The sequence below is a fragment of the Neophocaena asiaeorientalis genome, unplaced genomic scaffold, assembly GCF_003031525.2.
Source record: "Neophocaena asiaeorientalis asiaeorientalis breed wild unplaced genomic scaffold, Neophocaena_asiaeorientalis_V1.1 scaffold606, whole genome shotgun sequence".
NCBI lineage: Eukaryota > Metazoa > Chordata > Mammalia > Artiodactyla > Phocoenidae > Neophocaena > Neophocaena asiaeorientalis.
In genome coordinates, this window is record NW_020173687.1 from 11,413,930 (window position 1) to 11,440,588 (window position 26,659).

General features: G+C 45.7%; 1 protein-coding gene across 4 annotated transcripts in view; it reads right to left on the bottom strand.

Moving 5' to 3' along the window:
* The window catches only part of SLC9A8 (solute carrier family 9 member A8), a 74,180-nt gene that overhangs the window by 12,492 nt on the left and 35,029 nt on the right, over positions 1-26,659 (bottom strand). For all 4 annotated transcript variants that reach the window (XR_003003827.1, XM_024750264.1, XM_024750262.1 and 1 more), the window contains 7 exons: positions 25,302-25,403; positions 24,175-24,209; positions 18,400-18,543; positions 12,950-13,088; positions 11,331-11,436; positions 4,465-4,581; positions 2,139-2,221 (listed from right to left, as the gene is read on the bottom strand). Coding sequence is in view for 3 of the 4 variants with exons in the window: in XM_024750264.1 (XP_024606032.1) it covers positions 2,139-2,221; positions 4,465-4,581; positions 11,331-11,436; positions 12,950-13,088; positions 18,400-18,543; positions 24,175-24,209; positions 25,302-25,403 (726 nt within the window). In the remaining variant the exon portion in view is untranslated. The remainder of the gene's footprint in view (positions 1-2,138; positions 2,222-4,464; positions 4,582-11,330; positions 11,437-12,949; positions 13,089-18,399; positions 18,544-24,174; positions 24,210-25,301; positions 25,404-26,659) is intronic.

A 26,659-nucleotide genomic window follows, 5' to 3' on the forward strand; every position in this document is an offset into this window, starting at 1 on the left:
TTACAATGTTGTGTTTGTTTCAGGTATACAGCAAAGTGATTCAGTTTTTTATATATATATATATATATATATATATATATACACACACATTCTAAGGCTCTAAGTTTATTCTTATGACCAGCATGAATTGAGTGTGCTTTGGACTGTTGTGCCTTGGAAGGTCAAGTTAATAATTACCCACAATCATCTAACATTTATATGCCAGACAATGCTCTAATGATTTTATATGCATTATCTTGTTCAATTTACATCCTTCCAGAGGTCTCATGAGGTAGGTATTACTGTCCCTATTTTAGAGACAAGTAAACTGAGACAGCGAGAGGTTAAGTATTAAGTAACTGGTCCAAGCTGACGCAGGCAGGAAGTGGTGGAGCCAAGTCCCAAACCTGGCTCGGTCCCCAGAGCCCATGCCCTTGACCACCGAGTGAGTCTAAGGTAATCCATCTGAGCGGCACAGGCCGTCTCTAGGAGTGCCAGGGCCAGACTGACCAGTTGCTCAGGGGAAACTGAGTCACCACCCCAGGCATCGCCTCATTTTTCTTTCCCTCCCAGCTCATGGCTGAGATCGCCACCTCCCTGTTTCACCCACTGAAATCTAATCCTCCATTCCCACATGTGTGTTTCAGGGTTGACCAAATGTGGCCCCTTTCACCCAGTGACCACATTAAAGGCTACTATACTTTCTATAAAAGACTTTTGCTGCTGTTTTCTTGTCCTAAAACCTGAGTTTGGAGGACACATAACAGTGACAAAAGCAATGAGCTTGTGCCAACTAAGGTAGAAGCACCCAGATTGCAAGGAGAAACATCTTTTTCTTTAGGGTTCCTTATCTTCTGCCTCAGGTTCCCCATATGCCAAATAGGTAGGCCTCACTGGTTTGCACGTGGTAGGTGACAGTGATTTAAAAGAAAAAGCCTGCCTCTCAATAGCTGTGTTTTGTTACGTGGAGCTGGTAATAAAAGTTAAGATGAATTATGGTAACTCAACAAGCTGTGCTTTGCAAGTGCCTTAAATTAACAGAGGATCTAAAAAGACAACAAACAGATCAAATTAGGGACAGGAGTATAAATCAGCAGGAGGACCTATGGGAGATGAGTTCACACTGACGGGACGGAGACACAGGAGGGACACAGACGAGGGACCTGGGAACACCAGGCTAATGCCCAAATGTTAGCCATTCCCGTCACTTTGATCAGATGCCTGAGGGAGCTGGACCTTTCTTTTAAATGCTTAAACATTTATTTTTCTTCCATTCCATTCCCAAGATCTGATTTGAATGCAAATGATTAAACTTCTATTTTTCTTTTTTAAAGGTACATTTTAACTTGTCTCCTACTGCCACCACCCCTCTCTCGTCCAATTACAACAGTTTCCCAAATCTTCTCAATGATAAGAATCACCCGGGATGATGATTCCTCCAGATGAATCTCCAAAGGAGGTAAGGGCCTCGTAATCTAAAACCTTGAACAAGTGTCCAAGGTCATGCTTATAAATGGACACATTTGAAGGAAACCACAGCAAGAATTAGGTATATTCATTATAATCATCCAGAAAAAGTAGAAAAGAAAAAGAAATCTTCCCCAGTTCTACAACCACTGTGAACATCTGGCTGCATTTTCTTACACATTTTCTCTTTTCTGTGCATGCCGTTTTTACATGGTTATGATCAATTACACATTTCAATTCTGAAATCTGCTTTTACTACCTAACGTTAAAAACTGGTAAATTTTTTTTTTTTTTTTTTTTATGGCTGCGCCTTGCAGCCTGCAGGATCTTAGTTCCCTGCTGACCAGGGATCAAACCTGTGCTCCCTGCAGTGGAAGCTCGGAAGTCTTAACCACTGGACTGCCAGGGAAGTCCTGAAAAAAATGGTAATTTTTAAAGACGACTATAACAGTTCAAGGCCACTTAAAATTAAAACCAAGCAAGAATTCTTTTCTAGGGATATTTATTTACTTAATTCCATCCCTTCCCATTTATTGTATGTTCATGAATTTTTAACAAAAAGAAACTTCAAACAGAAGGTTGTCTATGTAGCTGTTGACTTTGACCAGTTAACAGTTACATAAATGAATCCAGAATATGTGGTTATCGATCTACAAATAAGTAGTTAAATAAAAAACAAGGAAAATACTTACTATGCACCAGATGACAAAGGAAATTTCAAACTTGTGAGGGAAACTAAAAATGGACAGGCCAAGAAATGCAAACACACATGTTTCTGAAACAAACCAAAGAATGGATTATTCAGCCTCAACTATTTTCTTCCAGTACAGCACGGGATTGTTATGCAAGCAAACATTCAGAAGTTAATCAGAATCCAGTATACCACTTGGCTTATTTTCTGGAAAATCCTGCAACCAGTACCTTGGCAAACTTGTCCTTTGATTCTCTCATTCTTTTCTATCACATAAGCAACAAGTGCTTGCTATTCAGAATCTCCTAATTTAATAAGCCAGCTGTCAAATACCCATGCAAATAAATACTCTCCCACCCGGGGACGGTGATAAATATATGAATCTGTCCATTTGCTGAACACTGTGATCAGCAAGGATCCCAACTGCGGCAAAGTGGCAAAAATTCAGAGCAAATGACTGCAGACGCCATGTGACTAGTGTGAAAGGGCCCTTTGTTAACTTCCTTGTCAGAGTGGACAAAGCCAAATGACTGACTTCACATATTTAATGTTGCCACAAAGTTTAGAAGAAGGCTTACATCCTGCAGCATTTGCAGGAAGAAATACATTTCAACTCTTGGCTCCACGCCACAAGTCAAAGAGAGTCTGACATTTACTCTTGCTGTACAAGCAGTCACTTGTGTATCCTAAGAAAAAGCACCTTAGAAATTCCTAGCACCAGGCTCCCCGCTTAGACTGTGACATCCTCCAGAATAAACGTAGAGCCTGGGAGACAAAGACACTATTTTAAAAGTTGAGCATCATAAAACATCAAGGCTGTTTTGAAACATTTCAGCAATGTTTTTTTCTTCAAATGTGTATCCTCTTAGAACAAGTCCACAAGCTGGACAGTATACTTACCCTTCTCCTCCTTGAACGTTTTTATCAAATATTTTTGTCATCTTTTGCAATCAGCTTATTTAGAACACATTCAGATCTATGTGATGCTTTTCCCTGGCAGCATGAATACTATTATGTGGATACGTCATGGTTAATTTAATGAATCCTTGATGGATATTTAGACTGTTTCTATTTCTGATATTGAAAAAGCAACAACATACATCCCTGTGCACAGACTAAATCCCTGATGGTAGAATCGCTGGGTCAAAGAGTATGTGCCTTTTAAATTCAGACTGATGCTGCAAATGACTCTCCAAAAAAGATGGCATCAATGTATATGCCCATCGACAGGGCCTATTTTCTATACGTTTGTGCCGGAAGTGGGGAATCACCAAACTGAAAATCTGATGGGTACAAAATAGAATTTGATGGATGTTTTGCTTTACATTTCCTTACGGCGAGAGAGTCTTTCGCCATGACTTTCTGAGAAGGGTGCTGTGGAAACAATACCCACTGGGCCAGGAAGAGACAGACCGCTTCCAGACTCACTTCTTAGCCATGAGACAGTGCTCAGATCATGTGACCTGAGACTCCCTGTTTGTGGAATGAAGTCTCTGCACAGCGTGCCCCCGACTCCCAGCACGTGACAGTGTGGAACTGGTGCTTCGAAATGAGACAGCCCACAGAAATGCCAGGGGAGGTGCTGATGGTGACAGGCAGAGCACAGCCACTTGGGGGCTGGTGTAAAGGGACAGTGTAAGAGTGGTTCCTTCACTCCCAGGCGTAAACTAGGGGCAGGTACCTGATGGGTTCATCAGACTGTGATGTATAACTGAAACTGCTTAAGAGAAACAGTCATCACGGTATGGCCCGGGCCAACGATGACACCTCTAACTCAGGGTTTGCCTGAGACACATCCTTCAGGATGCTCTTGTGAACAAAGGATCCTGTGGACAAGTTTGGGAAATGCTGTCACTCTGTCTCTCTCTTAGAAATTCACAATGCACGTTGGCGGAAAAGTCTCACAAGTTCAGAAACTTGTTAAACTTTATTTACCCCAGGATTTCCCAAACTGTTTTTTGACTATGGAGTCTTTTTTCACTTAATGCTCATCAATATCAGTTCCAAGGAACGCATTTTTTAGAAACATCACTTTCATATATTGCAAATACATGATGAGTCTCAAATGTTCATTATTCGCAGTTCTCATCATTTTTTGGTCTTAAAATTATAGGCATCGAAAGTTCCATTTGTTAGGTATTAGGCTTACTTTATGGAATGTGAAAGCCAGAGTAACAAACAAAAGATAAGGGAGTGCAGTATCTGGCTCTGAGGAATTCTGCTGCCTCTTCTGTCAGGGAAAATCTCAATGGACTCCTGGAACAGGCTGAGGAAGAACAAGTAGCTCTGGGTAGGCCCACGTGGGACCACACAGAGGCAGAACTCACCGCACAAGAAGGCCACAGTCCGGAGGGTTTGCTGCATGAGGACCTGGGTGACTGGGGACAGGTTATGGTGTGTGTAGTGAGACATCACGATGCCTGAGAACAGGATGGCCATAATGCCTAGAGAGGGACAAAGGGGCAAAGGGCACAGACATGAACAGAACAGAAAAGCACCTTCCATGTGATAGGCAATAATGCCTCACACTTCCTACAAGTCCCTGGAGCCTACAGTATTAGGTGTTTTAAGAAAAAGAATGGGAAAATAATACCTGAGGCCTCCCAGAGGCTGCAGAGAACTGCTAAGGGCCCGTCTCTCTGGCAGCTTCATTACCGGCTGGGTGACCTTGGGCCAAGCTTCTTCCCCTCACCAAGCCTCAGTTTTCTCAACTGTACAGTGGGACTAACAGTACCCACGCTCATGGACATGTTAGGAGGGTAATGCAGAGAAGCCATTTAAAGTGCCCTTCACAAGACCAGGGCAGAACAGGTGTGAGCCGTCACTGTCATTCATGGATATAATAGGGGCAGGTGAACCACTCTTGGGGCAGAAAGGGAACATAAGAATCTGGGTATGGAGAATGGGTGGATTTTTATTTACTTTGTCATACTTTAATTTTCCCATAATCGCCATGAATTAACCTTATAATATGAAAAGAGAGATGTGTTATTTAAAAAAAAGTGATGTCTTTTCTTTAAAGGTCACCATGAGAGAGTCTACAACTTTTGTTGTGTACTCAGGATTTGAGTTTCAACTTTTGTCCACTGCCCCTAATCACTGCTGAAGCCACTTCCATGGGTTTCCTCTCAGTGTCTCCCTGGCAAGGCAGCAGCAAAGAGGTCTTTATTTCATGTAAGGAAGCTGAGATTTTTACAAAGCCATTAAACAAACTGCCAAGATACATGAATTCCAAGTCAAACTTTATAAGCAAATATTTAACTCACTTATGCCATTTTGTAGAAACAGATTACTGGCTAACTTCCCATTTAAAAATGAGTGAAGCAAAGGAGAATGTCCTACTTGGGAGGGCAGGAAGCAAAGGAACTGGACAGGAAGTGTGCTTGGGGGACAGAAGTTTAGCTTTGATACCTGAAGGCTGGGTCTCTTCACAAGAAGACTCAAAAAGGGGCCCTGCTTCCAATTTCCCTCTTCCATTCCCAGAGCTAGTACAAGGCTTGGAAGAATGCCCTTGGTCTGTTGGTCCAGTGTTACCTGTCATCCATTTAAGTGTGCCCACTTTCAAGTGACAATCCTCTCCTCGGTCCTGCCATGGGCAGAGCATGTCTGGCATACTAGCCTGACTTTTACACCCTAATCTTGAGTTGAGGAAATATATGCACAGGAGTCAAAGAGATGTCCTTATATCTGACTGTACATAAATGAAGTTTTGTTTTTTCTTTTTGGTGCAATAAAGTTTGTTTTGGCAGAAAACAAAATGATTGAAAAACACAGAATTGCGTTGGAGACATTTCAACTGCCAAGCTTGCTGCATAAACAAGACCTTACAAAACAGAGGAAAACCCTGCTCTTCGCGGTGCCCAACAGGTATTTGCTGGCCGGAGAGACAGCAGTAGCTGGAACGTGTTATCTCCTAGCCATCTTGGGAAACAGCAAATTCCTTTGCTCTTTCATTTTTCCCAAAAAGGAGGCCAGACAGGGAAATTCCAGCAACGCTGCCCAAGAGCCACACCTGATGAGCCTGGAGAAAGGAAAGGAGAGGGCAGGAGACTTCTTTACTTGCTACTTCAGAGCAGTGAGAAGACTCTGGAAGTCACGAGTCGTTCTGAGCCTCTGCTCCGCTAGATAAAACACACAATAACAACACCTCCGGCTGTCCCCTCAGTTCATCAGCTCTTCTCAGTAAGTTCCTGCAGGTGACCACCCGAGAGCTTCTCCTTCCTGACTCTGCATCTAGACCACAGACGCCACAGGCAACGTGAGGTGAAACAGAGGGAGAGACCAGAACCGTTGAGGTTGGGGGAGTAGCACGCGGCACAGCACACTTCAGTGCCTATGGACTTGCTCCTAAGCCTCTCTCTTCCTTCCGTGCAGTCCAATGCTAGAGACGGCTCTGGCTTCTGGGCTCTCAGAGGGCTTTGTTTCGCCAGCCTGCTTCAAGAAGGGTTATCAATTCACTGCAGAGCTGAGGCTTTGGAGTTCTTACCCTGAAGGGAAAGTCAACCCCAGAGGAGCCTGAACCACTTAAGCTGTGAATCACAACCGCTTAAGTTGTGACAGGAGCGGCCTTCCGCCCACGTCGTCATTCTGCCTACAGAACGAGGTCATCATAGCCCACGGGAGTCCCGGTATTAAACAGCCACTGCAGAAAGCCAAAGGTTCTGGAAAGTCAGCTCTGACAGTGAAACGTGGAACTTCCCGTGGGACTAGCATCAGGAGAGGCCACTGCCAGAGGCCCAGCAAGCTTTCCTCCACAGAAAACAAGGAGACAGGCTCAACGCAGCAGGCGTCTGGCTGGCTGCTTTAGTCTGGTGCATTGTAGGCTAGGGGCTGGAAACCCAAACTCCTCAGGGGCCAGACAATAAAAATAAAGATAAAAACAATAAGTGGGTGAGTGGCACATGGGCAGAGAAGGCACAAGCCCATCTATAAAGGGCTGATGGCAGCCCTGTGGATGGAGGCCTAGTGCTGACCAGTCTTCCTTCCGGTTTTTGAGAAACTCCAGAAATCTGTTTCTTATGGGAAATCTTCCAACTTTTTTTTTTTTTTTTGGCCGCGCCACACAGCTCGCTGGATCTTAGTTCGCTGACCAGGGATTGAACCCCGGGCCCCCGGCAGTGAAAGCAGCGAGTCCTAACCACTGAACCGCCAGGGAATTCCCAGAAATCTTCTGACTTTTAACGACAGCAACTAACTGAAGTGTTTAAACATTTTCTGTAGAGGTAAACAAATCCCATTTGGGGGCTGAATTTGGACCATACAGAAATGGGCCCTCTGGACAACAAAAGAGTGACCAGCCAGCCACGACCTTCATGCCAGTCCAGTCTGGGGTCGGGGGAACTCCCAAATCCCGGGGGCTAAAGGAAAGAGTCAGGGTCAGCAGTGGGTACAAAAGCTGCAGGGACAGCTCAAGTGTCTGCCCTACGTGCCCTCCCTAAGCCCAGGTGACTTTACCACTTAGACGACCCTCACCCACTGCAGCTGCCCCCAGCATAGGCTGCAAAGACACTGAAGGGGAAAACAGTCCAGCAGGCTCACTCCTGGAGATAAAAGGCCTGGGGATTTAAAACATGCCCTGGAATGAAGAATCCTGATACATTTACTTCTTTCAGAAGGCAAGTTCATTTAAGGAAGTAGATAGCAGTGCAGCAAGCGGTCAGCCTCTGAAGGAAGGCAGGAAAAGAAGAGAGGGAGGGAGGAGGGAGGAAATCCACTTCTAGTCTCAGTTAAATCCATTGTTTCAAATGTAATTAAGGAATAAAGGGATTCAAATCCAAAGGGCAGGAGTTGAAAGGGTATTGTGTGCAATTTCTATTGCACTTAACTTTACTGCGGGTAAAGCATGATGTACTGCTTGAAGGCTGAGTCAGGCCATAGTCAGTTTTGTTTGTTAATTACCCAATAAGGAACATATTTTGCTATAAAAAATCTGAACTCAGAGGTAAAGAGTAAAACAAGACTCTCCATTCACACCACCTGTCCAGAGGTAACTACTATACAGTTCAACATGCAGATTGCCAGCTCTTTTACTATGCCATTATAAAGTTTATCTGTCTTTAAAAAAAGTAATAAATAGGGTCTTCCCTGGTGGCGCAGTGCAGGGGACACAGGTTCGGGCCCCGGTCCGGGATGCCTCAGAGCAACTGGGCCCGTGCGCCACAACTACGGAGCCTGTGCTCTAGAGCCCGTGAGCCACAACTGCTGAGGCCCGCGCGCCTAGAGCCCGTGCTCCGCAGCAAGGGAGGCCACCGCAATGAGGGGCCTGCACCCTGCGGCGAAGGGTAGCTCCCGCTTGCCGCAAGTAGAGAAAGCCGCACGCAGCAGCGAAGACCCAATGCAGCCAAAAAAAGAAATAATAAATATATTTTTAAAAAGTAATAAACAGTATCATATTACAGATATGACACGTATTACTGGCACAGTGATTTTTTAAAAAGCCCTCCAACACTTGGCTTTGCGTGTGTAACAGAATGCCAACTCCTTCCCAGGCCTACAGGACCCTGCGGGATGGGGTCCTTGCCCTTCTGTTTCAGCCACGCTATCCTCCTGCTCTTCCTGGAGCAAGCCAAGCTCCCTCAGATCTACCTGGGACTCTCAGCACCTGCCGCTCACGCTGCCAATCACTCCCTCCCCAGAGCCTCCAATGCTGGCTCCTTTTCACCACACAGGTCTTAGCCCCAGTGCCACCCCTCTGAGGACACCTTCCTGACCCCCTACCTCATAATGTTCTTGCCCCCGTGACACTCCATCACATTACTCTGACTTCTTTTTTTCACATCACTTCTTACTACCTGAAATTACCCTATGTGTTTGCTTACTTGCTTATTATCTTCCTTCTCCAGGCAGAAACCTGATCTTGTCTTGTTTATTACTGTACCTCTGAAACCAAGGAGTGTTCTCCGCACAGGGTAGGCATTAAATAAATATTTACTGAATGGATGAGTGAAAGGTTTTTCTTTTTCTTTTTTAAATTTAATTAATTAATTAATTTTTGGCTGCGTTGGGTCTTCGTTGCTGCGCGCGGGCTTCCTCTAGTTGCGGCGAGCGGGGGCTAGTCTTCGTTGCGGTGCACAGGTTTCTCATTGCGGTGGATTCTCTTGTTGCGGAGCACGGGCTCTAGGTGCGTGGGCTTCAGTAGTTGTGGCACGTGGGCTCAGTAGTTGTGGCTCACGGGCTCTAGAGCACAGGCTCAGCAGTTGTGGCGCACGGGCTTAGTTGCTCCGTGGCATGTGGGATCTTCCCGGATCAGGGATCGAACCCGTGTCCCCTGCATTGGCAGGCAGATTCTCAACCACTGCGCCACCAGGGAAGCCCCAGAGTGGCACTTTTATTATGTCTACTTCATGTGAGGAAGTGGAAGCTCAGAGTGGTTAAGTCTGCTCTCTGCAGTTACACAGCTAATGAGAGGTGGAGGTGGGATTCAAACCGAGTCTGTCCGGTGCCCTTAACCGCTGTGTTCTAGACACACAGATTTAGGTAAATGATTCTTAGGGAGAACGTCCTGTTTGGTGGCCATGGTAACCACTTCGTCCTTTGCGACAGTCAGGAAAAGCAGAGCACAAAGAGGAAGGAGGGGACAGCACCAAAGCCACCTTTCCTGTTTGTACCCTTACATTAACAGGGTGAGCCTCCCCTTCTCTGAAAACCCGGCGTGACAAACATCCCACCGGCAGAGTGTGGGCAGAGCCAGCCCGTCACCCAGAGGCGGACAAGTGTGTTCTTGGCTTGCATGTGCTCTTTTCGGCCCCATTAGCGTGCACGGCAGAGGTCCCCAAGGAAACGAAACCCCTACAAATAGAAAACACTGCCTCTCTGAAGAAAAGGCAAGAAAAACACTCCCTGGTCTTAATCACACATTTCAAATGGATGCATGAAATATATCTTTGCCAACAGGTACTCAGTGTTCATCTCAAAGGGGTGGGGAATGATCTAGAAAAACAGAGGTAAAAATAGCTAGGCTAGAGCCAAATGACTCACAGGTGGTGTTTATGTAAGTGCCAAAATTCAGGAAAGATAAGAGAGGGAACAGGACGGCAGATACCGGGATGAAATTATCCAAGAGAACCGGCTTGGGATTAAAAACAAACGAGACCCTGAGCTTTACAAAGTTCTCCAGGGAAAATGGCCAGAGTCCTCTCTGCCTCCTCCTTGGCAAGACCTGCTCACAGAGGACCCATGTGTGATGCCAGACAGTGACCTGAGGGAAGGAGAATTCTGCTCAGCAGCAGAGGAGGAACAGAAAAAAACATTTCAAGAAACTGATAAAAACGTACTACACTTGATAAAAGCCATAAACTTACACAAACCATAAACCCATGAAGTTCAACAAATCCCGAGAGGAAGATAAAGAGAAGCACACCAAGGCACATCAAAATCAAACTGCCACATACCCGTCAGAATGGCTAGTTTTTAAAATTAAAATAAGTGTTGACGAGGATGTGAAGCAGCTGACACTCTCTCGTACATTCTGGTGGGGATGCAAATGGCCCAGTCACTCTGTAAAACACTGGGCAGTTTCTGACAAAGCAAAATATACACCTACCATAAGACCCGGCAACCTTACTTACTCCTCGGTATTTATCCAAGATAAATGAAGATACGCACATTAACAGCCAAAATCTGGAAAAGTCCAAATGTCCTTCAAAGGGTGAATGGAAAAACCGGCTCAATAAGAATGTAAAACTACTGATACAGCAAAAACGTGGTGTCTCTCAAGAACATTATGAAAACTGAAAGAAACAAGTCACAAAAGACTAAAAACTACATGATTCCCTTTATATGACATTTATATTCTGGAAAAGGCAAAACTATAGTGGAAGAATGCAGGTCAGTGGGTGCCAGGGCCCAGGGACGGGCTAAGGGATTGACTGCCCTCGGCAGTCTGACCCCATCCTTTGACTGAAGGCCCTTCAGAGGGCTTGTTTTGAGAGAGAGGCAACATTGGAAGAGATGTTTTGATCTCTGCTACAGGATGGCGGGTAAAGAGAAAGGTGACCGTGACAACACTGAGTTCCTGGATCCAGCCAGGTCTAAATCCAGACGTATCCCTAGAGAGCCAGCTAGTCCCCTTTACTGCTTAAGCTCTGAGTTGTGACTGTCTCTTATGATTGAAAGTGACCCAATCGACATAACCTTTCACCAGGCAGGACCACGGACCATCAACCCCAGCATTTCAACACTCTCCGTCACTTACCTGAGAGTGAGATTCCTTCTGCGAGCCCATATGGAAGATAAGCAAAGATGATCATCATGCCAAACTCCAAGGAAGGCGTCTTCCTCAAGTCAATATGCTTTAGCACGTAAATGACAATTGTCAAGGAAAAAGAATCAAAGGACACTTACGGCTGATCTAGAGAAGTCACAAAACAGCTGCCTTCCAAATAGAGAAGGTACACAATGGATACAAAGATTTGGGAACATCTCAAGGTAACAGGTGAAAATTTGTCATTATGGGTTTTTTTCTTTGCAGGGAGACTCTTGTTTTAAGGAAGGGCATCTGACAAAATACTAAGAGATGTAAATTCCTGAGACAAACGGTAGGGGAAAACTAAAGTCACCCTAAGTCATTTCATTTGGAAATGCTGACTTGGAGGGCTGGGAGCCACCGCGGGATGGGTGGGGGGCGGGCTGTGGGGAGCTGGGGCTGCAGACAGACTGAGGACACCCCACACTGCCAGGCCCCTTCCAGGACCGTGTCCCTCTTCCACTCCACTGACCACATCAGCTGAGGTCACTAATGGGGCTTCCAGAATCCTGGGGATCAATGCCCCATTGAAGGACCTTCTCTCCTATTCCTGGACATTTATAAACTCATGTTCCTGTGAAAGGAGAATCTTCCACGTATTCAAATGTTGTTCACATGCCTGTGCTGGAGCCCACAGCACCCATTTACTGGGGCTTCATTAAAGAAGATGCTCTCCCCGCCCGCCCCTCCGCTCTTTTAAATAAAGAGATAAATACAGAGGAAAATACTGAACTAGAAAAAGTTTTCTTTTCCATTCCGTTTATTGATGCAATATAAGAAGCTGTCAGCTGACTCAACAGCACCTTGAGACTTCTGGACATAGGAACTGAAGGGAAAATTCAACAGGATGGCAGACAAACACGCCTGTCTCAGGCAGAAGAGGCTTTCCTGGCCGGCCATCTGTGAAACAAACTGCTGGTGGAGGAGGGCCAGGTGGCCATCTCCCCAAGATGCATGCAGGCTTACGCTCACACAGAAAAGGTATGGTGCCTGTTCCTGTTTTAAATGTGACAAATTTTCTACAGCAATAAAGGTGTCAGCGGCCTTAACAAGTCTCTTGGCTTTTATGGCTGGAAAAGCTTATGGGTTGTTAAGCCACAAAATCAGTGTGAATAACTTAGATGGAGCTCACTTTGAAAGTCTCTTTTCTGGTTCTTCCAGATAAATACTTTCAGTGGTGTAGAGATTTTCTCAATTTGACATTTTCAAAGGAAATTAATTTCCGATTTCCTTAATATGAAAAGTGAGACAGCAGAAAATGAAATTCATCTGAATGCAGTTATCACACTCTGGGAACTGAGAAGACCCCAAAGTCAGATCTGATATTCAACAGTGTACATGTTTTTTAAGCTTTGAAAAGTGATATCCTAAATTTCTAATGTTAAATTTTAAAATCCTTGAGTTTAAATTAAAGTGTTCTTCAAACCAGAACTAAGCATAAAAATCCTCCTTAAATACAACTTTAGACTAAAATTGGTCCCCTTAAGGAACTGGAGAAAATGACGAGAGACGGATGTAATTAGGAATAATCTTCTCAGCCACATGTGTTCATCATAGTAAAAGGATATTAATGCAGAGATTAAGCCAGTGAGAGTGCCGAGTGCTGCTGAGCCAAAGAACATTTTGAGGAAGTAGCCAAGGGCTTGTAAAAATGTTTGCCACCCACTGACATCTGACATATTTTTTCTTGTTAAACCTTCAGCTGTGCTAGGAAATAAAAGAAAAAAAAGAAAGAAGTTAAAATGTTATAGACAAAGTTATTAGAAATTAACTTAGAACTCAAAACTTATTTCTGGCTTATTCTCTCATTCATTCATCATTCAACCCGTTAGTCAAACACTTATTTGTTCACCTACTTTGTTCCAGGCACTGTGTTAGTTTCTGGGGGTTCAGAGATGAGAGCAGGTGCCTGCCCTTAGGGAACTCTATAGTCTAATGAGGGAGAAAAACAAGATGGAGGGCTTCCCTGGTGGTGCAGTGGTTAAGAATCCACCTGCCAATGCAGGGGACACGGGTTTGAGCCCCAGTCCGGGAAGATCCCACATGCCACGGAGCAACTAAGCCCGTGCACCACAACTACTGAGCCTGTGCTCTAGAGCCCGTGAGTCACAACTACTGAGCCCACGTGCCGCAACTACTGAAGCCCACGCGCCTAGAGCCCGTGCTCTGCAACGAGAGAAGCCACCGCAATGAGAAGCCCGCGCACCGCAACGAAGAGTAGCCCCTGCTTGCGGCAACTAGAGAAAGCCCACGCGCAGCAACGAAGACCCAATACAGCCAAAAAGAAAATAAAAAACTAACAAGATGGAAACTAGGACCATCTCAGGAAAGAGCAGAGAGCTGTAGGAAATACACGGTGGGCATCGAACTCAGACTGGTGGGGGTCTAGGAAGGTTCTTTATGACACATGGGCTGGGTTTCAATTTAGGATAAAGAAGAGCTAACCAGGTGAAGAAATGAGGGAATGCACCCAAGGCAGAGGGGAGAGCATGTGTGGAGGTAGGGAGCCCCAAAATACTAGCAGTGTATCTAGGAGCAGGAAGTTACACAGACGACTGTGGACAGAACACAGGAACTGGCTGCTGGGGGAGGGGCTGGCGGGGAGGACAGTGGCAAGAGTAAGGCAAGAGCAGCAGGCGGGGCCAGGCCCTGTGAAAGGCTTCCGATGAACCAAGCTAAGGAGTTGGTGTTTCATCCTGAAGGTCCTGGGGAGTCACAGGAAGTGTTTTCAGTGTGGGGTGGGCGTGGGGGAGTGGGGATCCTGTGGGATAAAACCCGAAACTGAGGCTGTGGCATGAAGTCAGACTAGAATGGAGCCTCCTGAAGAAGAAATATCAGTGGGTAAGGCCCAGAGTGGGGATTTGGGAGGAGACATCAAGAGGAAGAATTGAAAGCGCTTTCCTTTCACTGCCACAGAGCAAAGAAAAATGTCAGCAGCCATTAAATTCAACTGTTGGTTTTATCCCCAAGGGTAAAACCACTGTACTATTAAAAGAGTTATTCTCATTAAATATCCTCCTCCTGCTGAGTCCACCTTCTCTCAAATCCATCCACTTCTCTCCCTCCCTCCCCTACTATCCTCCAGCTCAGGGCTTCTGCCTCACGGATCTCTCTCTCTATACATCCTGCTCTTCCTAGGAGAACCCATTCTCTACTCAGGGGCCTGAACGATCCCTTGAAAATGCACATCTGATGGAGTTACTGGCCTGTTCAAAACCCCTCGTCAGTCTCCTGCTGCTTTCAGGGGGAAGCTTAGGCCTCTGAGCCTGACGGACTCTTCCCCACCACACCTCCCATCCCATCTCCTCCTCATTCGGGCTGGGCTCCACTGTCACTGACACCTCCCGGTAGTTCGTAGGTCGTATGTCACTCTTCCTGGGCTCCAGCTGACTCTGGCTTGTTCTCAGCACACAGGGTCAGTGACACTCCTTCAGGGACACCTGCCTTCACATAGGCCAGCCCATTTACAGGCTCTCCTGGTGCCTGACTTCTCCACAGCAGTGGAACTAGTGAATCATTCCATGAGGACCATGCCTGTGTCCACCTCGTTCACTGCCATATGTCCAGGGCCTAAGCAGAGCCCAGCACACAGAAGATACTCAACAAATTTTTGCTGAATCAGTAAACAAAACAAAGAATTGTCAATAGTAATGTTCAGCTTCATTAATTAGCGTTGCATGAACTGGTATAATTTTAAAGCAGGATAATTTGTGATAAAAGGGTGGCTCGGTCAGATAACCTCAGCCTTTTGTGGTGATTTGCAGCATAATATAACATAATAAAGGTTCTGAGAAGTCCTGCAAAAAAGAAAACCAACTTTTTTCACATAAAAGTTTTCTAAACTCACCCCAATAGCCCTATTCCCTTTCTTTGCCAGCAGATCCCATGTTAACATCCCACCTTGGGGAAAGCTGGGAACCAATAAGTTTCTAATTGGGAAAGTACTTTTGAAGGTTAAGATCACCTCTAGGTCCCAAATGGATCCGTGGGCCACGAGCATAGCATCCAGCGCCCTCATTTCATTACCACAGCTGGGACACTGGCTGGTGTCACTGCTTTCTTTTCATGCAAAGGAGACTGAGGCCTAAAGAAAGTAGCTAACTGGGTGAGGTCACACCAATGGTTAACAGCAGACCCAGGGCCGAGGCCAATGGTTTCTGAACTCAAGATAAATGAAGGTAGAATTCAGACTCTTTCTAGCCTGGAAATGTCATGCATTTTATTTTTTCAGGTCATGTTCCTCACACCTTAAAGAATAAAAGACAATGTTGCTTCAGGATCCACTTCATGAGCTTTAGCTGCAGCTGCAGAGAACTAAAGGTTTCCTCTACCACAATTATTGTAAGAATAGATTGTCATAGTAACAAATCAAAGCTAAAAATAATTTAATTAAGGTTAATGAAGAAACAGAAGATACTCAGCTTTCTGGCACTTATGAAAATGAAAACATTAAAACAGGGGTAATTCATTCACATATTCAGTTACAAAGATAAATGTATCATCATCAGATCACTTTGAAAAACAAGATGTGATTCTTCCTTGTAACCAACGAAAGCTGACAACACCTCCCCCCTACACTGCAAAAACAAGGCAGTCCCACCACATCCCCTTTCTCCCCCATCTGCCGCTTTCACTGGAAAATGCCTACGGACTCACAGGACAACCCATCTGAGTCAGAGACTTAGGTCAGTGACTCCTACCCCAGCCTGTGTACCGGTAAGTAGTGGAGGTGAAGGCTGGAAACCATATATGCATGTGGCCCCCTGATTCAATTTTGGAAACTGTCATCATAGGTGAACTTGGCCTTCAAAAGCACTTTTCCAGGAAGAATGTATGGCTAGTTACAATGACTCCATCCTTTCTCATTTTAAAAACAAAGTATCTCCTAACCTTTGGCCTTTCTGTGGCAAAGGAGACCTGGGAAAGCTCAGAAGATCCTACTTCTGCCAGATTTAAGAAAAAAATAAATTAGAGACAAGGCAGTTGAGTTTAGCTCCTCATGTATAAGAATAACTCATGATGTCACCTCCAATTTAGGCACAATTCCTTACCACAAATGTTCAAATGCACATCCAGGACACAAGATAAAGGTAAAAACCAGAAAACTACGACACTTTCAAAGTAGATCTTAAGAAAAAATATCAGATTTTTTTTAAAAGCTCTTACAGCATGATATATAATTTCCTAATAAAGCTACAGAAATGTTTGCCAAGAGAAACATGAAAAAGCCAACAATAGGGAACTGGTCAAATAGATCACAGTAAATCCATAAATAGATTACAGTAAACCCATAGAAAGAATACTATGCAGCTAGTTAAATGATGTTATAAATATAAATGATGTTTATCAACTCCATTCAATGGAAAAGTTACAATACAGTACATACCCATCTAAATAAATTACATGTGCCTTCTACCAAACAGTTAACTGTAATTATCTCTTGGGAGTTACAATGCTTTTGCATTTTTTTCCTTTTCTTTCTTTCTTTGTGAGTTTTCTAAATTTTATATACAGAATATATGTATTATTTTAGAATATATACATGTTTTTGTTTTGTTTAAGGGTCTGCTGAGCACCTCTTTCAATTAAGCAACATTTGGTAAGTTCTTCCTGCAAAAGCAGGACAAACACAGGACAAACAATAGCTAGGGGACAGGAGCAGAAGAGGAAAGGATCTCACATTAACCGATGGCAGGTGCTTTTCACATAGTAGATTTAACTACTCAATCCTCAAATCCAATTCCAGGCTGAGGCATTATCACCCTCACTTTACTGTTGAGACACCTGTGGCTCAGAGAGGTTAAGGAGCTGACCCAGGGTGTCACACAGCTGAGTGGCCATCACTGGAACTTGAACCCAGGTCAGCCTGACCCCAAGACCTGGGCTCTTTCCACGATAAAATGTTCTTTTATTCCAACATAAGAATGCTGAATATAGTCTATAGTAAGGCTTTTAAGAAAACCACAGAGTGGTTATGCTTTGCAAGGAATCCCACAACAAAGGAAACAAGTTCAAAATCAAAATGGAAAAACTATTCTTTAACAGAACACATAATGGCCCCCCCAAATTCTTTTAGCTCATCTCTGATACATTGTCCAGGGCTCTTTTCTCCAACTGCTTTGACTGTCTGTACCTTCTTGTTTTTTGGTAAAACTGTCTGGGTCTCCTGTCCATACATGAACACCACAAACCTAGGAGTGCAAGGAAACAGCCCCGCATCCGACAAATGGATTTGAGATGAACTTAGACTCATTTGCTTTTCCCAATGACTTCTTGACATTTTATGGCTCATCTTTAATTTCTCAGATCCTATCAACAAGGGCAGTATACCAATGAACAACTGAAAAAGATCTGCAATTTCCAAAGTAGCTTTCACATAATAGCATCTTAAGGCAGGATGCCCGTGAATATCACTACCGTACCTTACAGCTGCGAAAAGGAAGGTGACGTGCACCAGCTCACAAGTGGGAGAACAGGGCCTCTGTCACATGCTTTCATCTGGAACAATGCTGCCCAAATACTGATCCCTCAGCTGGCTGCTCCGTCATCATCTGGGGACTCACCCCAGACCTACTGAATCGGAAGCTCTCAGGGTGGCACCTGGGAACGCTATATTTAATAAGCACCCCCCGTGATGCTGATGAGAAGCTGGGCTTTATTTATTTATTTAGGCCACACCCCATGGCATGTGGGATTGTAGTTCCCCGACCAGGGATCGAACCCACACCCCCTGCATTGGAAGCGTGGAGTCTTAACCACTGGACCTCCAGTGAAGTCCAAGCTGGGTTTAATTTAAAAGCACTGCTAAAAGGTAGATCCTAAAAGGCAGATTCTCCTCTAATCACCCTGGGCCTTGACAAGATTCCTGAGGCACATCAAGGCTTGTCAGGCCAGAAAGATGGAGAAGCAGTGAACCAGTCACCCAGAGGATAAGCAACGGTACACGCAGCTGCACGGAAATATCTGCCCCTCTGATACAAGGCCCTTTAGTTCTGTCACGTGAAGAAAGCACACTTACTTGGTCAGGACAATGGAGACCGCATCGTTGAGAATGCTCTCTCCAAAAACCAGCATGTTGAGCACTGGGTCCACATGAAGTGCATTGAAAATAGCAATAGTAGCCACTGGATCAACAGCAGATATTAGGGAGCCAAATGCAAAACTGTCAAAGAGAAAAGCAAGGGGTAGTTCTGTAACGCTTAACCCCTGGTCCACATAGTAAAACATTAAACTCAGAGATGGCATTTAGTGTAACAACAGTACACGCTGTAGCTGAAGGAGCTACAGAAGATGGTGGCTTTTTCTCCACTTAAAATACCTGCTAATTGACACTGCGGGTGGAGAAGTGAAAGTCCCACTCTACAAGCTGTTGTTACGAATGGCCTGGTTTTCCACTGAGAATACCAAGATTTTATTTTGACCAATGACAGAGGGAAGACTTTTGCTTAAATACATGACAGCCATCCCAGCCTTCTTGGTCAGAGCAGCTGGAACCATGGTGGCCCAGAGGGCCTCCCCTAAACGGCCCATGTGCTCCTGGGTCTGACCTCTGCTTTGCCCCTTGCCACCAGGCCACCGGAGTGCCATCTGTGACCGACGCCAGCCTCCACTCAGATCTGCAACATCTAGGAAAGTGCCAAAAGCCAGCAGCTACTGCAGCCTGCTTCAGGAGCTGCGCAGCCTGGGAGGCAGACAGCGACACCAGTGCTGCCTACCACCAGGCCAGCAGCTCTCACCCCAGTACCCACGAGGGTCTAACTACCTCCAACAAGTGGGCATTAACTGCCTAATATGTTTCAAGCACTAAGGCTTTTTTTAAAAAAAAATTTATTTATTTGTTTATTTATTTGGCTGCATCGGGTCTTAGTTGTGGCATGCAGGCTCTTTTGTTGCAGCGCGCGGGCTCCAGAGCGTGCGGGCTCAGTAGTTGCGGTGAGGGCTTAGTTGCCCCACAGTGTGTAGGATCTTCGTTCCCTGACCAGGGATTGAACCTGTGTCCCCTGCATTGGAAGGTAGATTCTTAACCACTGGACCACCAGGGAAGTCCCAAGGCTTATAATAATAGCAAATATTTATGTGGCACTTACCACGTGCCAGGCAATGTTCTGAGCACTTTACATATAGTAACTCAATAATCCACAAAGCAACCGTATGAAATGGTACTAGTATTGCTCTGATTACATAGGAGAAAACTGAGGGACAATGAGGTGAAGGAACTTGCCCAAGGTCAGACAGCTAGGAGGTGGCAAAGCCCGGATCCAAACACAGGCCATCTGGCTCAGAGTGGGTGCTCTTAGCCACTACGCTAGATACAGCAATACCCGGAGGCCAAGGTCAACTTAGAAAAGGCGAGTGTTACACAGGAAGTCAGGGTGATGAGAGAAAGAGTAATATGGCGGGGTGGTGTGGAGGCATGGGGGTGGGGCCCACTTAGATCGGGGGGTCAGGAAAGGCCTCTCTGAAGAAATGATGCTTATTTAAATGAGGGTCTACCTGACAAGAAGCAGATGGACAGGTCAAGACCTGGGGGCAGTGACCAGAGCAAGCTACCTCTGAGGTGGAGCAAGCTTGGTTGCCTGAGAAACAAAACAGTGAGCCTGGCAGCAGCGCAGTGAGGGCAAGTGGCTGGAAATGTTGGAGTCTGGGAGGGAGGCAGGGCTGGGTCACCCCGCGGGGCCTTGAGGGCCGCCTGAGGAGTCAGGACGATTATTCTCGCAGCCCATTTGTCTTCTTCCCCTTAGAGTTCTTGCAAGCCCTTGTTGCTTCCCTCAAAAGGCCTCGCCTGGCACTGCTTTCCTTCCAGCTCAGCAGAATGGTGAGGTCTGCCCCCTTCCGCAACACAAGGAGCCACGAGGGGACAGCCTCGGGTAGAGACGCGAGCCAGAGCCCATCCACCTGTTTCCTGCCCGCACCAAGCTTGCGGTCTGGGAGGGATGAGGAACTACCTGGCCTGGGGACTGGAGCGTGCTCTGTCCACTGTATGTCACCAGCACGATCATCTGGCTCCGGGCTCAGGGAGAGGAGTGCTGGTGGGAAGGGACGTGTGGCTGCCCTGCCCCACACAGTTCTCTTCATAAACCGATAATCTGGCGTACCGGTTTCCGTGGTGGCGCCCCGAGTTCGGTTAATGTGAATTCATGCAGGAGGGCCTGCTCACTTCAAAGATGGCCTCAGCTCCGACTTCAGTTCCCAGACTTGCCCTGTCCTCACAGAGCTTGTGGCGTGCATTATGAGCTGTGACTTCACCTGCCTCTCACCTCACTGTGAGCGCCCAGAGATATTTGGGGAAGGCAGGCAGGAGGGAGGGATCCGGGAGGGAAGAAAAGGTAACTCCACCGAACAGCTGCCAACCCGGGAGGCCATGATTTGTTGGCAGCTGGCCTTGAGGCCCTTGCTCTGCAACCCACAGAGATTCTTCTCTCCCCTCTCCTTCTTTTATTCCCACTCTCATCACCCACAGCGACATAACAGAGGCCTCGAAGGAAGAAGAACGTCTAAAAAGTACATCTTGGGGACTTCCCTGGTGGTCCATTGATTAGGACTCTGCTCTTTCACTGCCAAGGCCTTGGTTCGATCCCTGGTCAGGGAACTGAGATCCTGCAAGCTGTGCGGCGAGGCCTAAATAAGTTAAAAAAAAAAAAAAAAAAAAAAAGTGCATCCCAAAGCGGGGTGGGAGCCTGGGAGTGTGCCGCAGGTTGTGTGCTGGGCGACGACTCCGTGCGGCTCGCGGGCCCCTCCCTCCATCCCTCAGCAAGCGCACAGTGGACAGCACCCACAGCCCCACTGGGCTCCAATTTCCCTTTGTGGAGCCAGGCCTCCTCCACTCTCCATCCCTGTATTGCGTGGGGCTCTAGGAGTAAGCAGGGGACCCAAGCCTGGTCAGAGGTCCATCGCCAGGCATTTTACCAGGTCATCAGATATTAGGTTGGCCCTTTTGGTGGGGACGGCGAGGGTGATCGCGAGGCGAAAGCCATTGGTGCTGCCACGTGGGGTGAGCGCACCTGAGGATGACGTCGACCAGGGAACAGCTAAGACAGAGAGAGGAGAGGTTCCTGACATCACAGACCCCCAGAGGCTGTCATGCAGGAAGCCATCACTCCGGGGACACTTCTGTTCTACGAGTCAACAAACTTCTTTTTTGCTAAAACGAGTTCGTGTTGGGTTTCAGTTGCACTGAAAGAGGCCTGACTGATGTTCTTTGTCATAGTTCCTGTGGCATCCTGAACTGAAAACCAAATAGCAGGAACTAGAAGACGGATTGATGAGTGGACAGAGGGATGGAGAGATGGAAAGATCTGTGGTTAAAGCAAATCCAGTGAAAACAGTGACTGTAGAATCTAGGCGTCATGTGCGTGTCCACTGCACAGTGCTTCACCTTTTCTGTGCGTTTGAAATTTCCATAATAAAATGTTGGGGGAGAAGTGCTTTGCATAAATTATGGAACACATTTAGCTTTGGCTGAGACTCTAAATTGGGCCACAGTGTTTCTGACAGTGAACATGGAAAGTCGGAAATACGAACTGCCTGAATCATGGAGAGGTCTGAATAGAAGCAGGCATTGAATCTTGCCCGCAGCTGTTCCACGTCACAGCTTATGACCCAGGCTTTTAAAAGGCCAGAAGCCAGAAGTTCAACTGAACAATGTGTTTTCTTTATTCCATCATCTCGAAAGACAGCAACGCCAACAAAACAAAAAGAAAATGGACTGGGGGACTTCCCTGGTGGCACAGTGGTTAAGAATCTGCCTGCCAATGCAGGGGACACAGGTTTGAGCCCTGATCTGGGAAGATCCCACACGCCGTGGAGCAACTAAGCCCCTGCACCACAACTACTGAGCCTGCGCCCTAGAGCCCATGAGCCACAACTACTGAGCCTGCGTGCCACAACTACTGAAGCCCGCACACCTGGAGCCCGTGCTCTGCAACAAGAGAAGCCACTGCAATGAGAAGCCCCACTCGCCGCAACTAGAGAAAGCCTGTGCGCAGCAACGAAGACCCAACGCAGCCAAAGATAAATTAAAAAAAAAAAAAGAAAATGGACTGGGATGGTGAAATAATTTAGGGTGTATCTATGAGTGAATTAGCTCTCCAGAGGAAACACCAGTGAAGTAAAACCTTCTGTGCAAAAAAGTTATTTTTATGTTTCCTACCGTGCAGAGGTCCATGGGCCTCATGTTTGACCTGCATGGTGTTCTGAAAAATGGATCAAGTTGGCAACATTTAAAACAGGAAAATTCCCTATTAAAATCCAGAAACTTGGCCTCTTTTGGAAAAAAAACAATTAAGTATCTGGCAATTCTGGGCCCATGTTCCCACGTGGTAATTAGCAGGTGGAGCTAAGAGGTGGCTGTCCCCTTCAGACGATGGGCTCTCCGGCTCACCACTGTCACCACCTCCAGACACACACCTGGCCAGCTCCCCTCTGTGAAGGGTTCTGCCAGGCCCTGCAGCTGTGTGGGTTTGCGACTGCTGGCTAATTTCCCCCAGAGCAGCCCCCATCTGTGGGACAGTCACTTTCTAACAGGAAAGGAAGTGTGTGCCCACACACAGAGAAACTCCACCTGGTTCTTACTCTGCCTGTCTAAGGGCCAATTCTTTTATTCCTCTCTTCCTGAACATCCCAACCTCCGGTTCAATTCAACTTCACAAGGATTTATCAAGTGTTTTTTGTATCTCTAAGCAGTTGCCCCCAAACAGGTTGAAGGACTGAATGCTGTGACATCTTCCTTTACATCCACTGGGTTTTGAACACTTCTTTTCAGTTGCAAAATACCTACAAAATGCAGGGCAACAGTTCTGCTCGGCTTCACGCTCCCGCTCCCTATGGAACAGGGTTGTGACTTTCGCTACTTGTTTGTATAGCAAGACTATCTTAACAACAAAGGCTTTGAAATTTATGTCCCTGGAGAGAAAATGAGGTTGGGCTTGATGCTATCAAAGGCACATTTCTCACGAAAAGGGCTCCAAGATTCTAATCTCCAAGTTGCTGCTGAAGGCTGTAAGCTCTGGCTGGCCCAGTGAAAGGGACCCCGGGGCTGAGCACTGGGTCCCACTTCCGAGCTCCCCAGCCAAGCACAAGACAGAATCCAGTGCTCCCGGGAGAGAAACACAGAGCAAGGCTGCATATTCACTGCACTTCTCAGAGACGGGAAACCAGGTCACGCTGTGTGTGTGCACTTTTTTAGCACTAGATCTGGTAACTTCGGCTTCCTAGGTTGCTTCTTGCTAAGCCAATTATGGAAATTTCTGGATTGGGCTCCTAGACAGCAGCTCTGAGTGCCCAATGGAGTAGCTGCAGCCTGAGAAGGGCGCCCACAACAGAGCACCTCCTTCCCCCTCCCCATCCCCACCGCCTTGAGGGGAATCCCAGAGTAAAGATTCACACCTCACCCCCGACTCCATCCCCAATCTCTCAAGAAGACAACTTTTCATTATGGCCGTCGCAAAGCCTTAGAAATGAGCTGAAGATGAATCTTAATAATAAAAGGACAATGGTGCAGCGTGTGGCGTGTGTGAGGTGGCAGTCAACCTAACTAACCAAGAGTTATTCCCTTCAAAGCTGAAACTAAATCATTTCCATCAGCAACCCTCTGACTGGAGATCTTCAACATTCCTCAATATAGTTTTGATTCATTTCAGAGACACAAATTAATTCAGAATAGATTCTACAGCAGAAATAGTCAGCAAAACGAAAAGACAGAATAGAGAAGTACCACAGCCAGGAATCAATGTGGAGAAAACTTGGCCCCAGTCTGAAAAGTAGCCACATGGGTGTTACAGTATGAAAGGTTTACCTGTCTGTCATGTTGAGTTTAGAGATTACATCAGCCTGTAAAATAAAAAACACAAACACACAGACACAAAAAAAAAAACCCCTGGAGAACAGCCAAGAAGATTAAAATGTCCATTAGTGCTTTATTACAAACTAATGAGGACATTAATCTTCAGTCCCCAAATCACTTGAAAAATACAGAAAACTCCTAAGTTTTAGTTTAGGCATGCATTCAATCATCATACACAGGAGGTATGAAAATGAACACTAATATGTGCAGCCAAATTAACTAGTTTTCTTCTCTAAAGCTTATTCCCATTTGATGCTGGAAGCTGAGCAATGAAGAAGGTTGCATGACAGACAGATTTATTCTGGTGCCATCGAGGCAGCAGTAAAGGTGAAAATCAGATGGAATGGGCTTTTACCGATAGCCATCAAAAGCAGCAGACACATGTAAGAGAAATCTGCCAGTTACCCCAAGGCCTGAATCTCAAACTGCGTTTGCAGAACTAGGACGGAGAAACTTTCTGCAACTGACCATACTGGAAGAGAACTGTGACATGCACAGACGTGCATAATGCAAAGCTACAGATACTACCTTCCTAGGTAGGTCTGGTTTAAATTAATTCAAATTAATTTGAATTCAAAGTACAAAACACTCAGTTGATGACACCGGGAATTGGTTTAGCAATGGTGGAAAATCCAGGGAAAATAATTCTACAGGACAGCTTAGAATTGAGTGAAGACATACAGAATCATCTTTGATTTTTAAAATGCAAATTTTTATTAAAGAAACAGTGTTTAACCTTGATTCAGTCTGACAACAGAATTGACAATGTTATAATTTGAAGATCTTGATGGTATATATTCTGCTTTATTTTTAGGTATTCCAACTTAAGACAATATTGGTTTGCAAATAATATCAAATACTTTTGGGGATTATGGAAAAGATTCACTCAATTCCAGACACCAAAGCTTCTCGAGGACACTGAGAGACAACTTCAGCATGCCTTTACTGTGCCTTGTTTGAGTCCGGATTTCTTTGCAGGAGAGCATTTACCTTGACTGTAAAACCCCCATGAGATGTCACTACCCCACTTCCCTGCATGAGCTCTAAGAATGTAAGGTTTTCAAAGATGTTTTCCTTACCTGACCCAGAAAGTAAATTCCTCCACCTACTACAAAAGCGGAAATTGCCGTACCAAAAACAGCAAATAGGGTGATGGAACCAATATTTTGAAAGAAGTTACCCTGTTTGAGAGAACAGAAATGAGAGGAATGATTAGAAAGGCTGGTCTGCTCAGTCAAGTCATGGACCCCACAGCTGGCCCTCCTCACATGCTTGATTCTCTGTAAAGGGCACCATCACCCACCTTGGTTGGCAAGCTCTAGAAACCTGGGCATCTTCCCTCACCCCCACATGCAATGCAGAGCCAAGTCCTGTGGCTTTTGCGTTCCCCACGTCACTCACATCTCCCTGCTTCTCTCCATCACCATCCCCACCGCCCTTGCCCAACTGCCATCATCTCTCCCCTGGATCACTGCAATAGCTTCTAACAAGTCTCAACCAGCCCTGGCCCTTGCCCTCTTGCTCTCCAAGTGCTTCCAGAATGATCTCTGCAAAAGATAAGTCTGACTGTGCTGCCTACATTCTGACCCCCACTTCCACTCAAAACGCAGTTAAAACCCAACCAAAGCCTGGATGGTTTGACCCCTCAAAGGCCTCTAACCTCCCCTTTGTTCTCTGGGTTCCAGTCACACTAGTAGCTTTTTGTTTTTCAAACACATCATGCTCCCTGGGCTTGGAGCACTCTTCCTTCCCCTTCGCTTAGTGAACTTTAATCGTCCCAAGATCTCAGGACATTTTGACTCTTCCTGAGGGAAGCCTTCTCTGATCCCTTACCCAAGTCAGATCCCAGTCTATGCTCTCAATGCACAGTGACTCTCTCCTGGTAGCACTTGACATAGCTGAAACGTTACATTTATTTATGTAATTATTTGGTATCTGTCTTTCCCACTAGGTTGCAGGCTCAATGGGGGCAATGACCACATCTGCTTTTGTACAACAGTCACTGGCATACAGCCTGTCAGATGCAAGATGCCCCATGAATAGGTACTAAAGGAATTAACTGTGTTTCATGTCTGATTAAAGTCCAAAGTTTATATAATTATAATTTTTCAATTAATTAAGAAAAGGTACATTGCTACAAAGAATGTCAAGATAATAGATTATACTATCAGAAGCTCCTTTTTGTAGTCCACATCTTTTAAGCAATTTTATTTCACTCTATTAGTATCATCAAATAGAATAGATAAAATATATTCCCATCTATACAGCATTTAAGAGAAAATATTGGAGTCCAAGCAGTATGGTAACATCTTTCAAATTTCCATAAAATTTAAAAAATTAAGCTATTTATTAGAATCCTGTGGACTCTGTTTAGGAATAAGGCCAGGGTAACTTGATGGTCCGTGATTGTGGGTCTGGACAAGGAAAACCATTTTTT